Source organism: Hakea prostrata, chromosome 4 (genome assembly GCF_041222555.1).
Source record: "Hakea prostrata isolate BN-2017 chromosome 4, UWA_Hpros_2, whole genome shotgun sequence".
In the NCBI taxonomy this organism is placed as follows: domain Eukaryota; kingdom Viridiplantae; phylum Streptophyta; class Magnoliopsida; order Proteales; family Proteaceae; genus Hakea; species Hakea prostrata.
In genome coordinates, this window is record NC_142603.1 from 15,331,293 (window position 1) to 15,347,359 (window position 16,067).

The 16,067-nt window shown below is 40.5% G+C and overlaps 2 protein-coding genes across 4 annotated transcripts in view; both read left to right on the forward strand.

Moving 5' to 3' along the window:
* On the forward strand, window positions 1-3,186 carry LOC149018131 (cation/H(+) antiporter 15-like). Its single transcript, XM_089152452.1, has 3 exons — window positions 1-270; window positions 467-1,474; window positions 2,017-3,186. Exons 1-3 carry the CDS (start codon window positions 1-3, stop codon window positions 3,184-3,186), a joined length of 2,448 nt encoding a protein of 815 aa, XP_089008578.1.
* A 6,263-nt stretch (window positions 3,187-9,449) lies between these two features.
* The window catches only part of LOC149018132 (mechanosensitive ion channel protein 3, chloroplastic-like), a 34,090-nt gene continuing 27,472 nt past the window's right edge, over window positions 9,450-16,067 (forward strand). For 2 of the 3 annotated variants that reach the window (XM_089152453.1, XM_089152455.1), the window contains exon 1: window positions 9,450-9,683. The gene's annotated coding sequence lies outside the window, so the exon portion shown is untranslated. The other variant, XM_089152454.1, reaches the window with a different exon arrangement.

The window sequence follows — 16,067 nt, forward strand, 5'->3', positions numbered from 1 at the left end:
ATGGATGCCGGTACAGGATACCTGGATTTAACGTTGCAAACGCCCATCAACGGCACGCATGCATGGACATTTGGGTTCGATCGTCAATTAGTGAACGCCGAATGCGTTCAAAGAATTGGGTTCTGCAAAGGTATCTTCTATGGAGACGATCCCTTCGACTTTGTGGAACCAGTTATCCTTTTGCAACTTAGCATAATCACTCTCCTTACAAATTTCTGTCAGCTACTTTTCAAACCTTTAGGCCAAACTTCCGTCATCGGCCAGCTCATGGTATAATTTCGTGTTTGTATGAATTGCTTCTTTCGCATTTTGTTGAGTTCTACACTGCTAACCATTCTCTAAGTGTTAGGAATCCCTACCCACATAGAAAAGAAAATTTTCAGCTCACTTGATTGAATTTTCGCGCAATTGGGTGGAAAGGATTTACGTGCTACTCAACATGTACTAATGTTGTGCTTCCCGTCAGGGTGCCTTTATTGCAGGGCCGTCGGCTCTTAGCCGAAACCCCGTCATCAAGGAGAAGTTGTTCCCCAAACCATGCAGATACGTGCAGGAAACGTTGTGCTTGAATTCTAGTGTATTCATCTTTTTCTTGGCTGGAGTGAGAATGGATATGGGCACGATCAAGCACTCAGGAAAGAAAGAATGGGCTATCGGTGTCTTCTCATTCATAACGCCTATGTTTTTAACCATACCCGTTGCCCTGTTTTTCAAGTTTATGCTTACTCTCGATGAAAAAGTCCACAGAAACGTCTGCCTAGTTTCAATGCTCATGTCCACCACTTCCTTCCATGTTGTGGCTAGTTTCTTATACGAGCTCAAGCTTCTTAATTCTGAGCTAGGGCGCCTAGCCATGTCATCGTCCATGGTCAGTGTTTTGCTTAGTTGGATCACGTTGGACATTGGCTTGATAATCAAGCAAACAATGTTGAAGAACGATGGAGTGGATGTGTGCTTGAAGTTGTTCATGTCTACGGGTATTTTGGTGGTTTTGATTTTTTATATTGTACGACCAACCATGCTTTGGATGATCCAACAGACAGAAGAAGGAAGACCCATCAAGCAGAGTTACCTCTATCTTATCCTTATCATGGTTCTAGGTTGTTGCTTCCTGAGCGAGTTTCTGGGCATGCATGTATCCTTCACGGCAGCGTTTCTGGGTATCTGTGTTCCTGGAGGCCCACCTTTGGGTTCAGCATTGGAGGAGAAGGTTGATTGCTTCGTAACGAATGTACTGTTGCCACTCTACTTACTTGTGAATTTTGAAGACGTTGATTTGTATAACATCAGACTTGACAGTTTTCTCACAATAGGATGTTTAGGCCTGCTTGCAGCCTTAGGCAAATTCATTGGAACCCTATTTACTGGCTTCTACTTCAACATTCCCGTTTCAGAATCTGTCCCTCTTGGCCTTGTGTTGAGCACTCTTGGATTGCTTGATATTCAGTTCTACAAATCCGCACAATTGCTTGGGGTACGAAGCCTTCTCTTCTTTTTTCTTTTTTTAAGCTCTCTTGATCTATCTTATCACATGACATCTCATGCAATCTTTTTATAATATTTCATTTGATTGTGTATATCCATCTCTTCAATGGGCAATATATAGTTTCCTAATAGGATTATTATGGATTTTGCTAGGCCGGCCGGTGCGTCTGACATGGAGATGTTGTGGTGCCTAGCGTTGGATGAATGTCACATGGACTCTCCATCGAATCTCAACTGTACAAAAGAACAAGTGCAGATTATACCAATTTAGGTGAAATATACTGTTTTTTCTTGATCTGGACCAAACCATCATTTTGTTAGATTGAGATTTGATGCAGAGCACTTGGTATTCATCTCATGCTTGGCACTATAAGGCACCACCAATATGTCAGACGCACCAGCCTAACAAAAAGACACTGTAGAATAGGAGATGTCCAGGGTATATAAAACCGCATGAGATGCCATGACAAGATTCTCCATGTTAAGATTAACTAACAACACTGACATTATTCTCATTCTTCCTTCGTGCAGTTCATTGATAGCAATATCTTTGGGGTCATGAGTCTATTAATAATAGTAATAACAGGTTTCATTGGTCCTGTTGTTAGAGTGATTTACAATCCATCAAGGAAATACAAAAGCCACAGGAAACGAACCCTTCAATACACCAGACGCCAAAACGAACTTCCAATACTTGTTTGCGTCTACAACCAAGAAAATGTTCCTGCCCTCGTCAACCTCCTCGAGGCCACCAGCCCCTCCAAGGATCACCCCATGGCCGTTTACCTCCTCCAACTCCTCGAGCTCGTCGGCCGTGCAGCGCCAGTTCTAGTCCCTTACCAACCTGACAAAAACAATGACTCTCAACGCTCAGGCCGTGCTGTTTTCAATGCTTTCAAAATCTTCGAAAGAAATAACCCTGGAGTGATCACAATGCAAGCCTTCACAAGCATAGCTCCCTACGCCACAATGCACGATGATATATGTACAGTTGCACTAGACAAGAAGGTATGCTTCATCATTGTCCCCTTCTACAAGCAATGGCACATCGATGGTGAGGTTGAATCGGTGAGTCGCAGAAATGTTAATCAAAACGTTCTCATGATGGCTCCATGCTCCGTCGGTATACTAATCGATCGAGGAGCTGTGACTGGTCGCCGTAGATCCATCTTAGAGAGCTGGGTTTACTTCCGTGTTGCAATGATATTCCTTGGTGGCGCTGACGATCGTGAAGCACTATCTCTCGCAATGCGAATGGCGCAACACCCGAACGTTAATCTCTTGGTGATTCGACTGATCACGATCGCTGATTGTTGCTTTCTCAAGGATGAAAAGGAAATAATTTTGGACGAAGATGTGATCACGGATTTCCGGCTTGCCACTATAAATAGCAGTGACCGTGTTCTTTATAAAGAAGTTGGAGTGGCTGACGGAGTTGGAACGGTTAATGTGATAAGGTCCATTGATAACTCATGTGATCTTATTCTTGTAGGAAGAAGGCATGATAAGGATTCACCATTCTTGGAAGGATCAATAGATTGGCTTGAGTTTCCAGATGTTGGATTTATTGCGGATATGCTCATTTCAGCAGATTTGAAGAGCAGATTTTCGATTTTGGTGGTGCAACAACATGATTTGCAAAGTCGAGCTCCGACGGGCAAAAGTAGACTTGACCATATTTACAGTCGTGACTTGCCATGAGAAGTTATTGTACAGTTTTTAACTTTTAAAATTATCATAGTAGAATGCTGGGATGATTAAGTGATTTAGAGTAGGAAGAAATATGTAGAACTCCCAGTTTGCAGACTTGCAGTTTCCATTAATCTGTACAAAACTTGTTCATCAAGAGAACAGAATCAGAATGGAAGAGATTCCCATCGATTCCAATTGATTTTTATTTTTATTTTTTAATAATATTTGATTAATAAATATGGGATCTTCATTCTATATATATATTTGGAAATTGATTGAAACATGCGAGTTTTTGTAAGAAATAATAATACTTATTTGTTTAGGAGAGTATATATTTTGTTAACATTAATTAGGTTAGTTCAATTACCAACTTGAGAATTATATGTTAAGGCATGTTAATATCATTAAGAATGTAAGGAGCCTGAATTTACTAACCCAATACAAGGGAGAGGCGCTGTCCGAAGCATTATATGGTTGGATCCTTGTGGATTGCTTGCCCCCAACCTCTTCTTGGGGTAGTGGAATCAAAGTCAAATGTATAGACATTTCATGTAATGCAATATGAGATACTAGATGTTTTGAAATACGAAATACTAAGACTTAGGGCATCCAAAATAAAACAACGTTATGACATCTAGAACTCGAACTATGGTCCATAAAGAAGATGATGTTGTGACACCTAAAGTGAAAAATAATAATAATAATAATAATTTCCAAAGAGAAGACACCATCCTTAGAATAATATTTTGACATTTTTTTTTATTCACAAAAGAAAAGGGAAACATAGACAGAGAGAGACCGTCTCAAAGGTCTGGATGAGTGTTTAGAGCACAGTAGGTACCTTGCAACTCTTCCGGAATTCTACCGATATCTGAGCTTGGTCTAAAATTTTTAGACCACCATTAAAAAAAGGAGAGAGGTAAAGAGGCTTGGATCCTCTCTTTATAAACAACACATTTTCCCACATCTCAGAGCTGAAAGCACAAAAAAGGTTCTGAGTTTTAGAGATATTCAGGTTTTTATTTCAAAAAAGAAATTGCCAAAATGTGCACTTCATCCATGCATGGTTCTAAATTATGTTTCTCGTGAATCAGCTCGGATAGGTTGGCCTTCACTAAAGATTCCAAAAAACCATCGAGCAAGTTCATCTTGGGCACCTACCGACCCTACAACAAGAAGACTTGAGTTAGGAAAACTTAATGAGTTAAAAGACACCTATGTCATCCAAATTGTGTCCTCCATATTGTCAAGTGTTGATAATTGGGTTTGGGGATTTAGAGTTACCACCGAGTACTGGATCTCTTGCAGGATAGAGGTCGGATTGCAAGATGCATTGCACCGTTAATTCTTATTCCTCCTGTTCCATATAACATAATATTGAACAATTATAACACCAAAGACCCAATTTAACGTGTTCATGTGCCAATTAAACAAAGAGCAGATATGGATGCAAAACTGTAAAAAAGTTGTTGTGTCCAATAGATCAATTCACACACCCAAAGGGCCAGAGGCCCAAAGTCTTCTAATGATTTCACAGTTAAGAAAGAGATGACTCAAAGTCTCCTCACAGAACACACACAGAGAAGGGCAATCAGGCTTCCATCTAGCCACCATCGAGGCCACGAGTAGGCCTCCGTGGATCATTTGCCATAAGTGTATTTTATGTCCAGGAAGCAATTTTAGCTTCCAAAAGAACTGTCACCATTAATTTCACAGTCCCCCTTCGTATTTGGGCAGGTGGTAACAGTGACTGGGTTGCCTTCTTGGTAGTAAAAGATCAGTTAGAAAACGGGGTGAACACCCCTCGATTTAACTCCGAAGAGATAGTAATATCAGTGATACATTCCACAACGTGGGGAGGGAGAACCTGGAGATTTGCTTCAGGTGGAAATTTCTTTAAAAATGAAACCGGTGCGAGTCACCTAAGCTCGTGTGGCTTTACTTTTTTCTCTCTTTTCTCAAACTTACACAGGGGGGGGGGGGGGGGGGGGGGGGGGGGGGGGGGGGGGGGGGCGTGTGGCCCCGATCATGCTATAAAAAAAGTGTTACTTCCATTACCAATCTTCGGCATAATCCTGCCTCTAAAGAGTGTTGAAACAGAAATCAAACTATTCCATATAATCAAACCTCCTTTTCATTGGATTTAATGGTCAAGAAAGGAGGCAGAATAAAAGTATTTACCCTTAATGACCCTAGCCCGCAAGTATTGTGGTTCAGTCAAAAGTCACCATCCTTGTGGGTCTTAGTTTTCCTCACACCAAGGCCCCTCTTATTGGCAGGGAAGGTAGATTTTATACCAACAGATGAGGTATGGATTGGACTTCTCCCCAGTATTCCCAGTCCAACATTTGGAGGAAAGTAGTCCAGTTTATGACAAATTTGCTTTGGTATCTGAAAAACTTGTATAAAATAGGAGGGGGCAACATTAAGTGTCACATCCACATAGTTGGTATCGGACCCATCCAAATACCCGAGGGAGTGATCCACAGTCACTAGATCATGTTCACACGCAAGTACCAACCAGTCTACCTAATAACATAACCTTGGGCATAGAATGCTAAGTATCAAAGAATATTCCCAAAGAGTATCAAAATGGGAATAAAAAGAGTATCAAAGAAAAAGAAAGTAATCAAAGCTTCCAAAGTTCACATAGTTCAAGCATTATTCATTAAGTGGTAAATGTGAAATTCAAATGTTTCAACTTCTCTAATGGTCTTTGTCTTCCTAAGCATAGGGCCGAGCTCTGTATGAACAATCCTGACATGCACACGTGTCATCGTGCACGTCGTCACTCCTGTAATCCGGTATGTTGTAGGCATTGGTTGTCAACGTCTCCTAAGTTTGAAGCGTCAAGGCATCGTAATCTGCAACAAATTATAAAACAAACATTCTCACGAGAGATGAATTCCAAAGAACTCAGTGAATAATTCAACAACATATATCCACATAAGCAAGGCAAGAGAAATGAATGCATGATAATATGAAATGTAATGCAAATGCAATGATGCTCTTATACTCTAACCAATGCAAATCTCTAACTAGGTAGATACACATTAAGGTATGGACCACCCTCTTCTAAGCAGAGTCTCACATTAGGCCCTAACGGCTTCGACGGAGCTGAGGCGTCAAGATTAAGGTATAGGGATATTAGTCATCTCATCAACCATGACTAGGAATTATGGCCTCACCCTCTCACCACTACTATTGGCATTAGATATTGCACGTGTCAGAGTAATACCTAGTCCAATGCCAAGTCATCTGCTTAATCACACAATTCTAGGTTCAGTACATACCTTATGGCACCGGCTAGCTAGGTTCAATATCTCCCCTATCTAGGGTCAACGCATTATATGGCACCGACCAACTCGAACTACGCCTCCCCTTAACCTTATGATTGGGGGGGGGGGGAGTTCTCATGTCCTCTTATAGGTTAGCTACCGGTCTTGAATGCCTATGAGCCCAACCCTATCATATGCAACCGTATCATTGAATGACCCCCATCATGCAGTTGTGTCCCTCACGGGTTGGTTATCGATCTTGGGCGCCCACCAACCCAACACCACTACTACGGGTCACTCATCATCAATACCCCCGCCAAGAGGGTAAAGACATGATGGGTAGTACATAATCATGTGCAAGTAGACACCCTAGATATGCAACCTACACTACATGTCCATACTAAGGTTTCAAGGGCAATGGTCATGCCATAACCCCAAGTTAAGTCCATGCATAACTTTATAACTCACACTCAATCATAACACATCATGATTCAGCAAAGCACAGATATAGTATGATTCTAAGAAATTTCTAGTCCATATATTAACAAAAAGATTCATATAATAGTAGCATGTAACCCATCATAAATGTTTAATGATAAATCAAGCTTCAATCTTATGTGTTGGTGCAACCTAAAGAGGGGTGATTAGGTTGCAACTGGTGGAATTCCCCAATTCTTCGGTTTGATTGCAAATTCAAGGTAAATAAAAATTTTGAATGAAATTAAACAATAACAAACAATGACAACACAAAAATTTATAGTGGTTCGACTTTACAAGTCTATGTCCACTCCTCTTTTGGCCTTAAGAGAGATTTCCACTAGTGATTATCTTTCAATACAATGGGTAGAGATCAAACCCTAACAATCTATGTTCAATAGAGCAAGAGCACCCTTTACAATCTTTGTTCTAAATAGGACAAGAGCACCCTTTACAATATTTGTTTATATTAAGACAAGAGTATCCCCTTCAATCTTTGTTTAAGGGCAAGAGCACCCAAACAATATTTGTTCATGGGCAAGAGCATCCAAAACCAATTCTAGTCAACCTAGACTTAGAATATTTGAAGACAACAATATACAAGAGAAGGATGTTACCTAACAAGAAGTGTGACATGTACTTTACTTCTTGTGTGAGTGTGATGCAATGAGAGTGTATGCTCAAATATAAATGAATGCACCGCCAACACCTTCAATCACCTCAATCTTGGTTTCCACAAGTGTGACATTGTTTGTGGTAATGTTGCTCATCTTTCAGAACCAATGGAGAGAAGTAGAGATATAATCAAATTATGGAGAGCAATCAACTTTACAGCCTTGATTAAGTTCTCTTTGAGCAACTGCAAGTTGCCAAAAAACATTTTTGTTCCATTTGTGACATATTTGGTCACTTCTCTACTTAATAAATCCCAATTGGAGTGCTAGAAAATACTAGAGAAACTCGTGGGACCTAGTGATTTTAACCCATTCATACCAAATTAACATTGCAAGTTCAATCTTAGAGTTGATGATTGGTTTGAGGACCTTCTCTACATCCTTAGTGTTCACTCTTCCTTTCATCATCTCAAAGTAAGTTAGATAAAAGGAAGTGTTGCCGAACGGTATATTTCTTTGGAAAGATTTAGAAATACTTGAGCAACTTGGTCTCTTTGCACTATGATGAGATTTCCATGATCAAAAGTTTATAGACCTTATCTTCATAGTAGTTACAAGTCCTCTAATAGTGCTTTAGACCAACTTGTGAAGTTTGATCTAGCATGAACATCGACATCAAGGGGAGGATGTTTGGTGGAATGTGGGGATAGTGGTGGCTGACAAAGGTATTTGGAAGAAGATGGGTGAAGGGATTTCCCTTTCACCCACCTAAGGGTTGTGTATGGGATGAGATATAAGGTTAATTTAGTAATTTAATATTGTGAGGGTATTTTGGTCATCTAATATTAAGAGTAAATGGAGCACTAACTGAAACTGTTAAATTATGGGTTCGACATAATTTAGGTCACTTAAGGAAAACAATATGAGTTTTGGCCCAACTTAAGAGGGGGCAAACATAAAAAAACTCTATTATTTTTTGTTTGGTAAAAGATAACCACTATTTATAATGGAACATAAGATACATCTTTTTTTTTTTTGGTGGGGGGGGGGCAAGGAACAAGACGAGAAATCATAGTCATTGGAATTATGAAATAAAGGGAAAATTTTTAGCAATAGCCCTAGAGTTATCCCTTAATATTTTTGCCATCCTTGAGTAATTCAATTTATCAGACAAGTCCTCTATTACTAATTCCGTTAGTCTTAGTTAGTTTTTACTTGTCCATTTCCAAAGTTTCAATATTACCTCTATATCTTAAGTTTAAAAAAACTATTTATAATGCATACCTTCTCAATTTTTTTGAGGATTTATGATGAGGAGGAGAAGAAGTGTGGATGGTAGAGGAAGACCAAGAAACAAGTTAAGTGTGCATGTTTCATTTAAGATTATTATCATCCTTTTGAAATATTTAACTTGTTTATTTTAGCACTTAAGTGTGATTTTCTAAAAAAATAAAGATATCTTTGATATATTTTTGTCTTACAAGGGTCTCATTGATAAGTTGAATAATGTAAAGGATACATTAATTTTAGGGGTAAGGGGGTGGTGTCAAAAAATTCTTAAAAAAAAAAATAAAAATACATAAATAAAAACCTAAACTCCCAACCACGTGGTCCACATGGAAGCACAACAGGTGGCGATTTGCAAGTTAATGCAGTGGAAGAGAAGTCGTTGATAGGAATCGTGGAACGTTAGAAGGAAAGAAGAATCTAGCGACCAAAATCGCCGTTGCGGGGTTTTCTATTTTTTCTGATAAGAAAAGAATTAGGGGTTTTCTATTTGTCTGTTTACTAGGGAAGAAGTGAAGAACAAAGCTTTCGTGTGGAGAGGATTTCTGTGAAAAGCAAGAGGACAAGAGCACCGAATATAAAAAATGTAAAATCTATGTCGCCATGTGGACCACGAGCGGTCTAATAGCCGCTTCCCCACACGGCTCTACGTAACGGCCGAAACTTTTCGGGTAATAGTTGCATTTTATTTTTTCGTCATCACAAACTGCAGACTTCTCATCTTCTACTTTTCGCTCTTTCTTCGCTCATCGCCACCATCTCCTTAAGAATTAAGACCTCAACGCAATTCTCTTAAATGAAAGATTCGGAAAAACTGGGGACCGGTTTCGTCATCAAATCCTTCGAAGAGGTGACTGTGTATCTTCATCCAGGTGTACTGTTACTGGTTATTTTATCTCTGTGAGCTTTCTACTTTGGTTCACACGTGAAGGCAGTGGTTTCCTTTATTTTGTTTGTTTTTATTTTTGGGTTTTCTGAATTGGTTCTTTCTGGATTCTATTTGAAATTCTCTTAATTTTGAGTTTCGAGCTGCTGTTAGTTGAAGAATTTATCCATAGATGAGTTGAGTTGTTAGCCTGAGAGACGTACAGTTTCAGTTTATATGATGGTGGGTTTATTGTTCCTATTGTGGATTTATTGATATACTTTCGGCTATAGCTCGTTCGTTTACGTACACTCATGCACCATTTTTCCTCATCTTTTTTCAGTTTTGTGACTCTTGAATTCGGTGCCGCGGTTTCTTCTTATTTTGTGACTCCTGAATTCGGTGCCGCGGTTTCTTCTTACTTGTGGTTTTTGCGCTTTACCCAAAATCGTATGCTCTGTTGAGATTTCTATTCGGCGAGACCTTAGCAGCCAGAAATTTAGCTATGTAGTCTTTCCTATTATGATGAATTCTTGCTATTTATTCTTCTTTATCACAGAGACTTGAGAATACTGTAACATTAACAGATTAGGTGGAGGATTCAGTACTTCTTTTTCAAAAGTTACTGTCTTGCATGGAGACATTTCTAGTTTATTTTTAATGTTTATGTTGCTACTGTTCTGAACATATTGCCCACGTAATATGATGTGTTTTTGGAAGCGCTATATAGTACTTAGGTTACAAACTCACAGGATAGAAACTCGTTTGGTAACCGATAACATATAAACCAGATATAGGGATGAATTAATAACTGAACATTAACATTTAGATGGGGCTGAAAGTAAGATAGTTCAGTGTCTCGAACCTGCTGAACATATGCCCCCAAACTCAGTTGATCCAATGATTGGATCAGCCAAACTAGACGACGAACAAAATCAGTAACAGATAAAACATAATTTAGTAACTGTAGAGAAATTGAAATAACTCACAAACCAGAGGTCAGATGGATCTTCAATCCTGGTTGAAGGAGGCTCCTATTGAGGAGAATAACTGGTCAAAGATTTCGTCATATTCGATGGATGGATTGCTGCCTGAAAGAGTAAGTTTAGTATCTCTAACCAAAATATATAAAACTAATTCCAAGTAAATAATATTAATTCCAACCCTTGTTGGACCAATTACTGTTGGACAGGTTCTTGTTGGGTTTGGGTTTCCAAAGTCTAGCGTATACTAATTCCAACCCTTGTTGGACCAAATACTGTTGGACAGGTTCTTGTTGGGTTTGGGTTTCCAAAGTCTAGCGTGTTGGGCCAACCAGCTAAGTGACACTGCATCACTTGGACATGTTTGCTTAAGGGGTTTTACTGGGAGTGGGACAGTTGTGCGGACTACAGAAATATGGAAAAGTGAAATGTTAGGTTGGCTGGGGTGGGATGTTACTAGGCAAGTCCTAGAAAGCAAGTTTTCCTGGTCTGCTGGTGTGTCCTTCAGCTCACTTCTTCCGAAATCCCACCATATTTTCATGACTCTTGTGCTGTGCTTTGAAGGGAATCTGCCTGTAGTTACTTTCTCATTTTCTTCATCTTCGACTACTCTTATCTTTGTCAGCGTTATTGTGGACTGGTGCTGTGAATTCTGTTTGATCAACAACCAATTCACTGTCCTCTCTCCTTACTTCCATACTACCCTCTTCATTTCTCTTTATTCCTTTTCCACCACTTCCCACCACCACTGCATTACCATCACCTGATGCTTTATTCTATTGTTGCTGCAGACTTAGGGATTAAGAAACCTAGCAAGTTATGGGTTCTTGTTTCTGTGTGTGGTGTTAGTATGTGGAGAAGAAGAGGATCATTAGTGTCTCTCCAATGTGCAGCCTCTGCTGGAATGCTACAAATGATGTAGACTATTTTTGATTGCATTTCTCTAACACTATCTGGAAGGGGCTTTTATTCAAATGATGGCCCAGAAGTAGTAATTCTCTCCTTCAATAGAGAATTGATCGGGGTTGACAGGTCTTTTGCTTGGTCTACCATCTGTTTTTCTGTTGGTAACTGGCCTTTGTCCTGTCATCAAGTACATTCGAATGAAATGAAATTTCAGGAAATGGCCCACCAACATCATGTTCTGGTGAAGACAAACTTAAACTTCCAGAATGTTCCAGGGGCCCCATTTTGGGGCCTAAACATGCCTAGATGGCCTAACAATGGCATTCACCACTGATGGTAGGCCGCAATCAGAGTCTTCCTTCATCTTTATATTGAAATCATCACACTGGTCACCGTGGATGTAGCCTTCAGGTGAGCCATGTAAACTTTTGTCTTTTGTGCGTGTCTTCCTTTCATTTTTCACGTTTTTGTTGTATAGCTTAGCTCACACTCTAGGCTTCTGCATTAGATTTAGACCTTCATTTGTACTGAAATTGAAGCTAGTATCTCAATATCTGCTGCTTCGTGTCTTGACACCCCAAGGAACAGGCGCTTATTGTAACCTGAGATCTTGATGCCTTGTCACTGTCTCTGCAGACCTTGACTTCTCATGTTTGAAGCTTTTGGTTTGTTCTCTTTTGTTTTCTCTTTAGCTGTTCTCCCTTTTGTGATGGATTCTTGTATTTATCCCAGACAAAAAGTTCTAACAGTCATCTGAACATCCAGTGACATCTATGGTACTGTTATTGCATCTTGAAGCTTATTCTCCTTGTTATATGCTATCTTTTGTCATTTTGGTCAAACTCTACACACTGAAAACCGAGTTTAGCTTAAATTTTGGTGCTCTGATTTATTTAAAAATGGGAGATGCTCTTATAGATTTATGAGTGGATAGTGATTCCTCTACAACAACAAAACAAAAACTAAAAAAAAAAATAATTTAAAAAAAAAATAATATATTAATTGGTTGAGATGAAGAGGGCAACAGAAAAAAAAGAAAAAAGGAGAAGAATCAGCTTTGTTTTTCTGTTTTATGTTTTCTTTTCTTTTTTTTTTTTTTTTTTTTTTTAATTTAATAAAAAAAAAAGAAAAGAAAAGAAAAAGCCGGGCGGGGGGGGGGGGGGGGGGGGGGCCCGCCCCGCGGCGCGCGCGCGCCGGCCCACCCCCCCCCACCCTTGCCTCCCTCCCGCGGCCCCCCCGCCCGAGCGGCTTCAGCGCCGGCCCCCCCCGCCCGGCCCCCCCCCCCCCGGCCGGGGGGCCGTACTTTAGTAGAATGGCTTATTGATCCATGATCTCAAGCCCTTTATTTATAATTAAGTGGAAAGTAGATATTACAGGATAGAATTCTATTGAATACAAACTCTAACTTAACTCCTATACAAACTCTTATTAGACTCCTAATAGATCCAACACTCCCCCTCGTGAGGCATGATATTACTCTGCCTAACTTGCCTACATGGAGGAAATCTCTTTCTTTCAATCCCTTAGTGACATCTCTAATTGGTCTTCGATCTTCAGGCATGCGATAGCCCTTGTTCCAACTTTCCTTTGACAAAACCCGTCAATTTCAATGTGCTTAGTTCGATCATGTTGCACTGGATTATTGCAATACTATCGCCTTGTTGTCCAATATAACATCATGGGGTTTGGACTTGGACTCCAATATCTTGCAGCAAGCCTTTCAACCATAGTAGCTCACAAACTCCACGAACGATAGCCCTATATTCAGCTTCGTACTGATAAAGCTACCACATTCTGTTTCTTACTTCTCCAAGTGACTAGATTACCTCCAATAAGGTACGGAACCTGAAATTGACTTCCTGTCCGGAGATCCAGCCCCCGCTGCATCGGTGTATGCTTCTACTTTTAGATTATCGGTGGGTGACAAGTATTCCTTTTCCGAGTTCCCTTCAAATCCGTAGTATTCTCGATACGCCTTCATATGAGCTAAATATGGATCATGCATGAATTGACTCACTATACCTACAGCATAAGCATGTCTGGGCCTGGTGTGAGACAAGTAGATAAGCTTCCCTACCAGCCTTTGGTATCTTCCTTTGTCCACGGTTCTCCCTCTTTTCTTTAAGTTTAGCTCCAGCTTCATGGGGTATCAACTACTTTACACCCCAACATTCCCACTTCGATAATGATCTGGACATACTTTCTTTGGGATAGGTATACCTTTATTTGATCGAGCCACCTCAATCCCTAAGAAATCGTAACTTCCCTAGATCTTTAATTTCAAACTCTTTGCCAAGATAGTTCTTCAACTTTTGAATTTCTTCACCATCATTCCCTGTGATGACAATATCGTCTACATGACAATGAGAAGTGTGATGTTAGTATTTGACTTCTGACAAATAGTGTATGATCAACATTGCTTTGCTTGTACCCAATAGAAGTCATTGCCTTCAAGGCGTCCAAACCAGATCTAGAGACTGTTTTAACCCATATATTGACCTCTTCAACCGACGGACTTTCCCTGCGCAGATTGTCATCGGAAAAACCATGTGGGATTTCCATATGACCTCTTCTGCTAACTCCCCATGTGGGCATTCTTTACGTCTAGTTGGTGCAGTTCCAGTGTTTGTTCACAGCTCAGACACGTAACTCGCGGTATTTAGTTTCGCACGGGGCGGTCTCCCGATAATCATCCCATGGTCCGGTAAACCCCTTTGCAACTAGTCTAGCTTTCAACTTGTTGCTGATCCATCCATATTTTGTTTAACCACAATACCCATTTGCGCCCACGGTTTTTTTTCGGAGGAAGTGTACCAGCTCCCAGTGTCATTTTTCTTCATTGCCTCGCATTTCCTCTACCATGCTTCCTTCCATCTCTTATCGATGGCTTCCGCCAACTTTTAGGCGATCGATGACGAGAGGATATAAAGCACGGTAGGAGTCGGACAAAGAGTTATAAGAAACATATTTAGCTATGGGATGTTGAGTACAAGATCACCCCTTTTCTAACAAGAATAGGAAGATCGAAGAAGATACCTCGAGAATCGATTCGAGCGAGACCGTGGTAACTATCCCCTTTCTCCACCCGCTTTAGCCGGTTGTATTTCTTCCTCCGATAAGTCCGCACCTCTTTATTTTGGTCAACGGTTTTGAAAGACCCCAACGGTGTCTCACGAGTGGTCTCCCCTTGGCAGGTTCTTCACTGGTTCGAATTGAAGGGGAGGATTGGAGTCCTCGGTATACCGGCGAGTCTCCCCGGTCGGAAACTCTTCCGGGACTCTTAAGTTGTGTTGGTGTGTGAAAGGAAGATCTAGAGTCGGAAAGAACACCTCTCCTCTAGGACTCTCCCCCGGAGAGGTGTATAGTAAGGGCAAAACTCATGAAAAAGTACATCCATGGATACAATGGTTTTCTGGAGGGAGGATGATAACATTTGTACCCTTTCCGAGTGCGATACCCCAAAAATATGCAGCGTAGGCGCGGGGAGCCAACTTACTCCTGGCCGTGATTCTGCATAACACACGCATCCAAAACCTTTGGGGAAATAACAAAAGAAGAGGCTCCTAGAATCTCATTAGGACATTTAAAACCAAGTATCCTACGGGCATCCTATTCATAAGGTAAGAAGCAAGTGAGAATAGCATCACTCCAGATCGGTCGTGTACATTCATAGCAATCATAATGAACGGGCTATCTCAAGAGATGCCGATTCTTCCTTTCCCACCCCATTTTGGGCAGCCGATCAACGCAACTAGTCCGATGTATTATGCCGAGTCGGAGAGATATCTTTAAATTCACCATCAATATACTCTGCCATTGTCACCTGCAAGGATCTTCACAGGCATTGAACCGAGTTTTAATCATATTATGAAAATCACGAAAACATCGGAAAACTTCATTTTTTGTTTTAAAAGATAAATCCATGTAGAACGAGAGTGACAATCAATAAAAGTAACAAAGTACCTATGGCCGAGTGATGGACACACGTCGGCGGGACCCCACACATCGGTTGAATTAACATAAAAGGAATATTTTTCTATTATGAAGAGAAGGTAAATAAGTAGAACAGTCTCTTCGCAAAAATGCAGGCTTCACAAAAAAATCATCCTCATTCAAGAAGAAACTAAATCGGAAATATTTTCTAAGAGTTCCGGGGGGTGACCTAGCCTACGGTGCCACCGATGAAGGTCCGATATTACCGAGGACTCGATTGAGATGTAGTCGGGTATAGATCCTTCAATCGCTCGAGCAAATAAAGTCCATTGTCTAGTTTACCACGTCCAATCTCCTTCCCCGTTACCGATCCCGAAAGACACAATAAGATGGGAAAATGTCACTTTACAATTTAAGTCATGTGTAAGACTGGCGATAGAGAGCAGTTAGTAGAGAAAGAGGGAACATGTAAAACTTTAGACAAAGCGGGATGGGAATGTTGATGGTCCCTTTTCCAGATGGAAGAATAGGAGCCATCATTCAACTT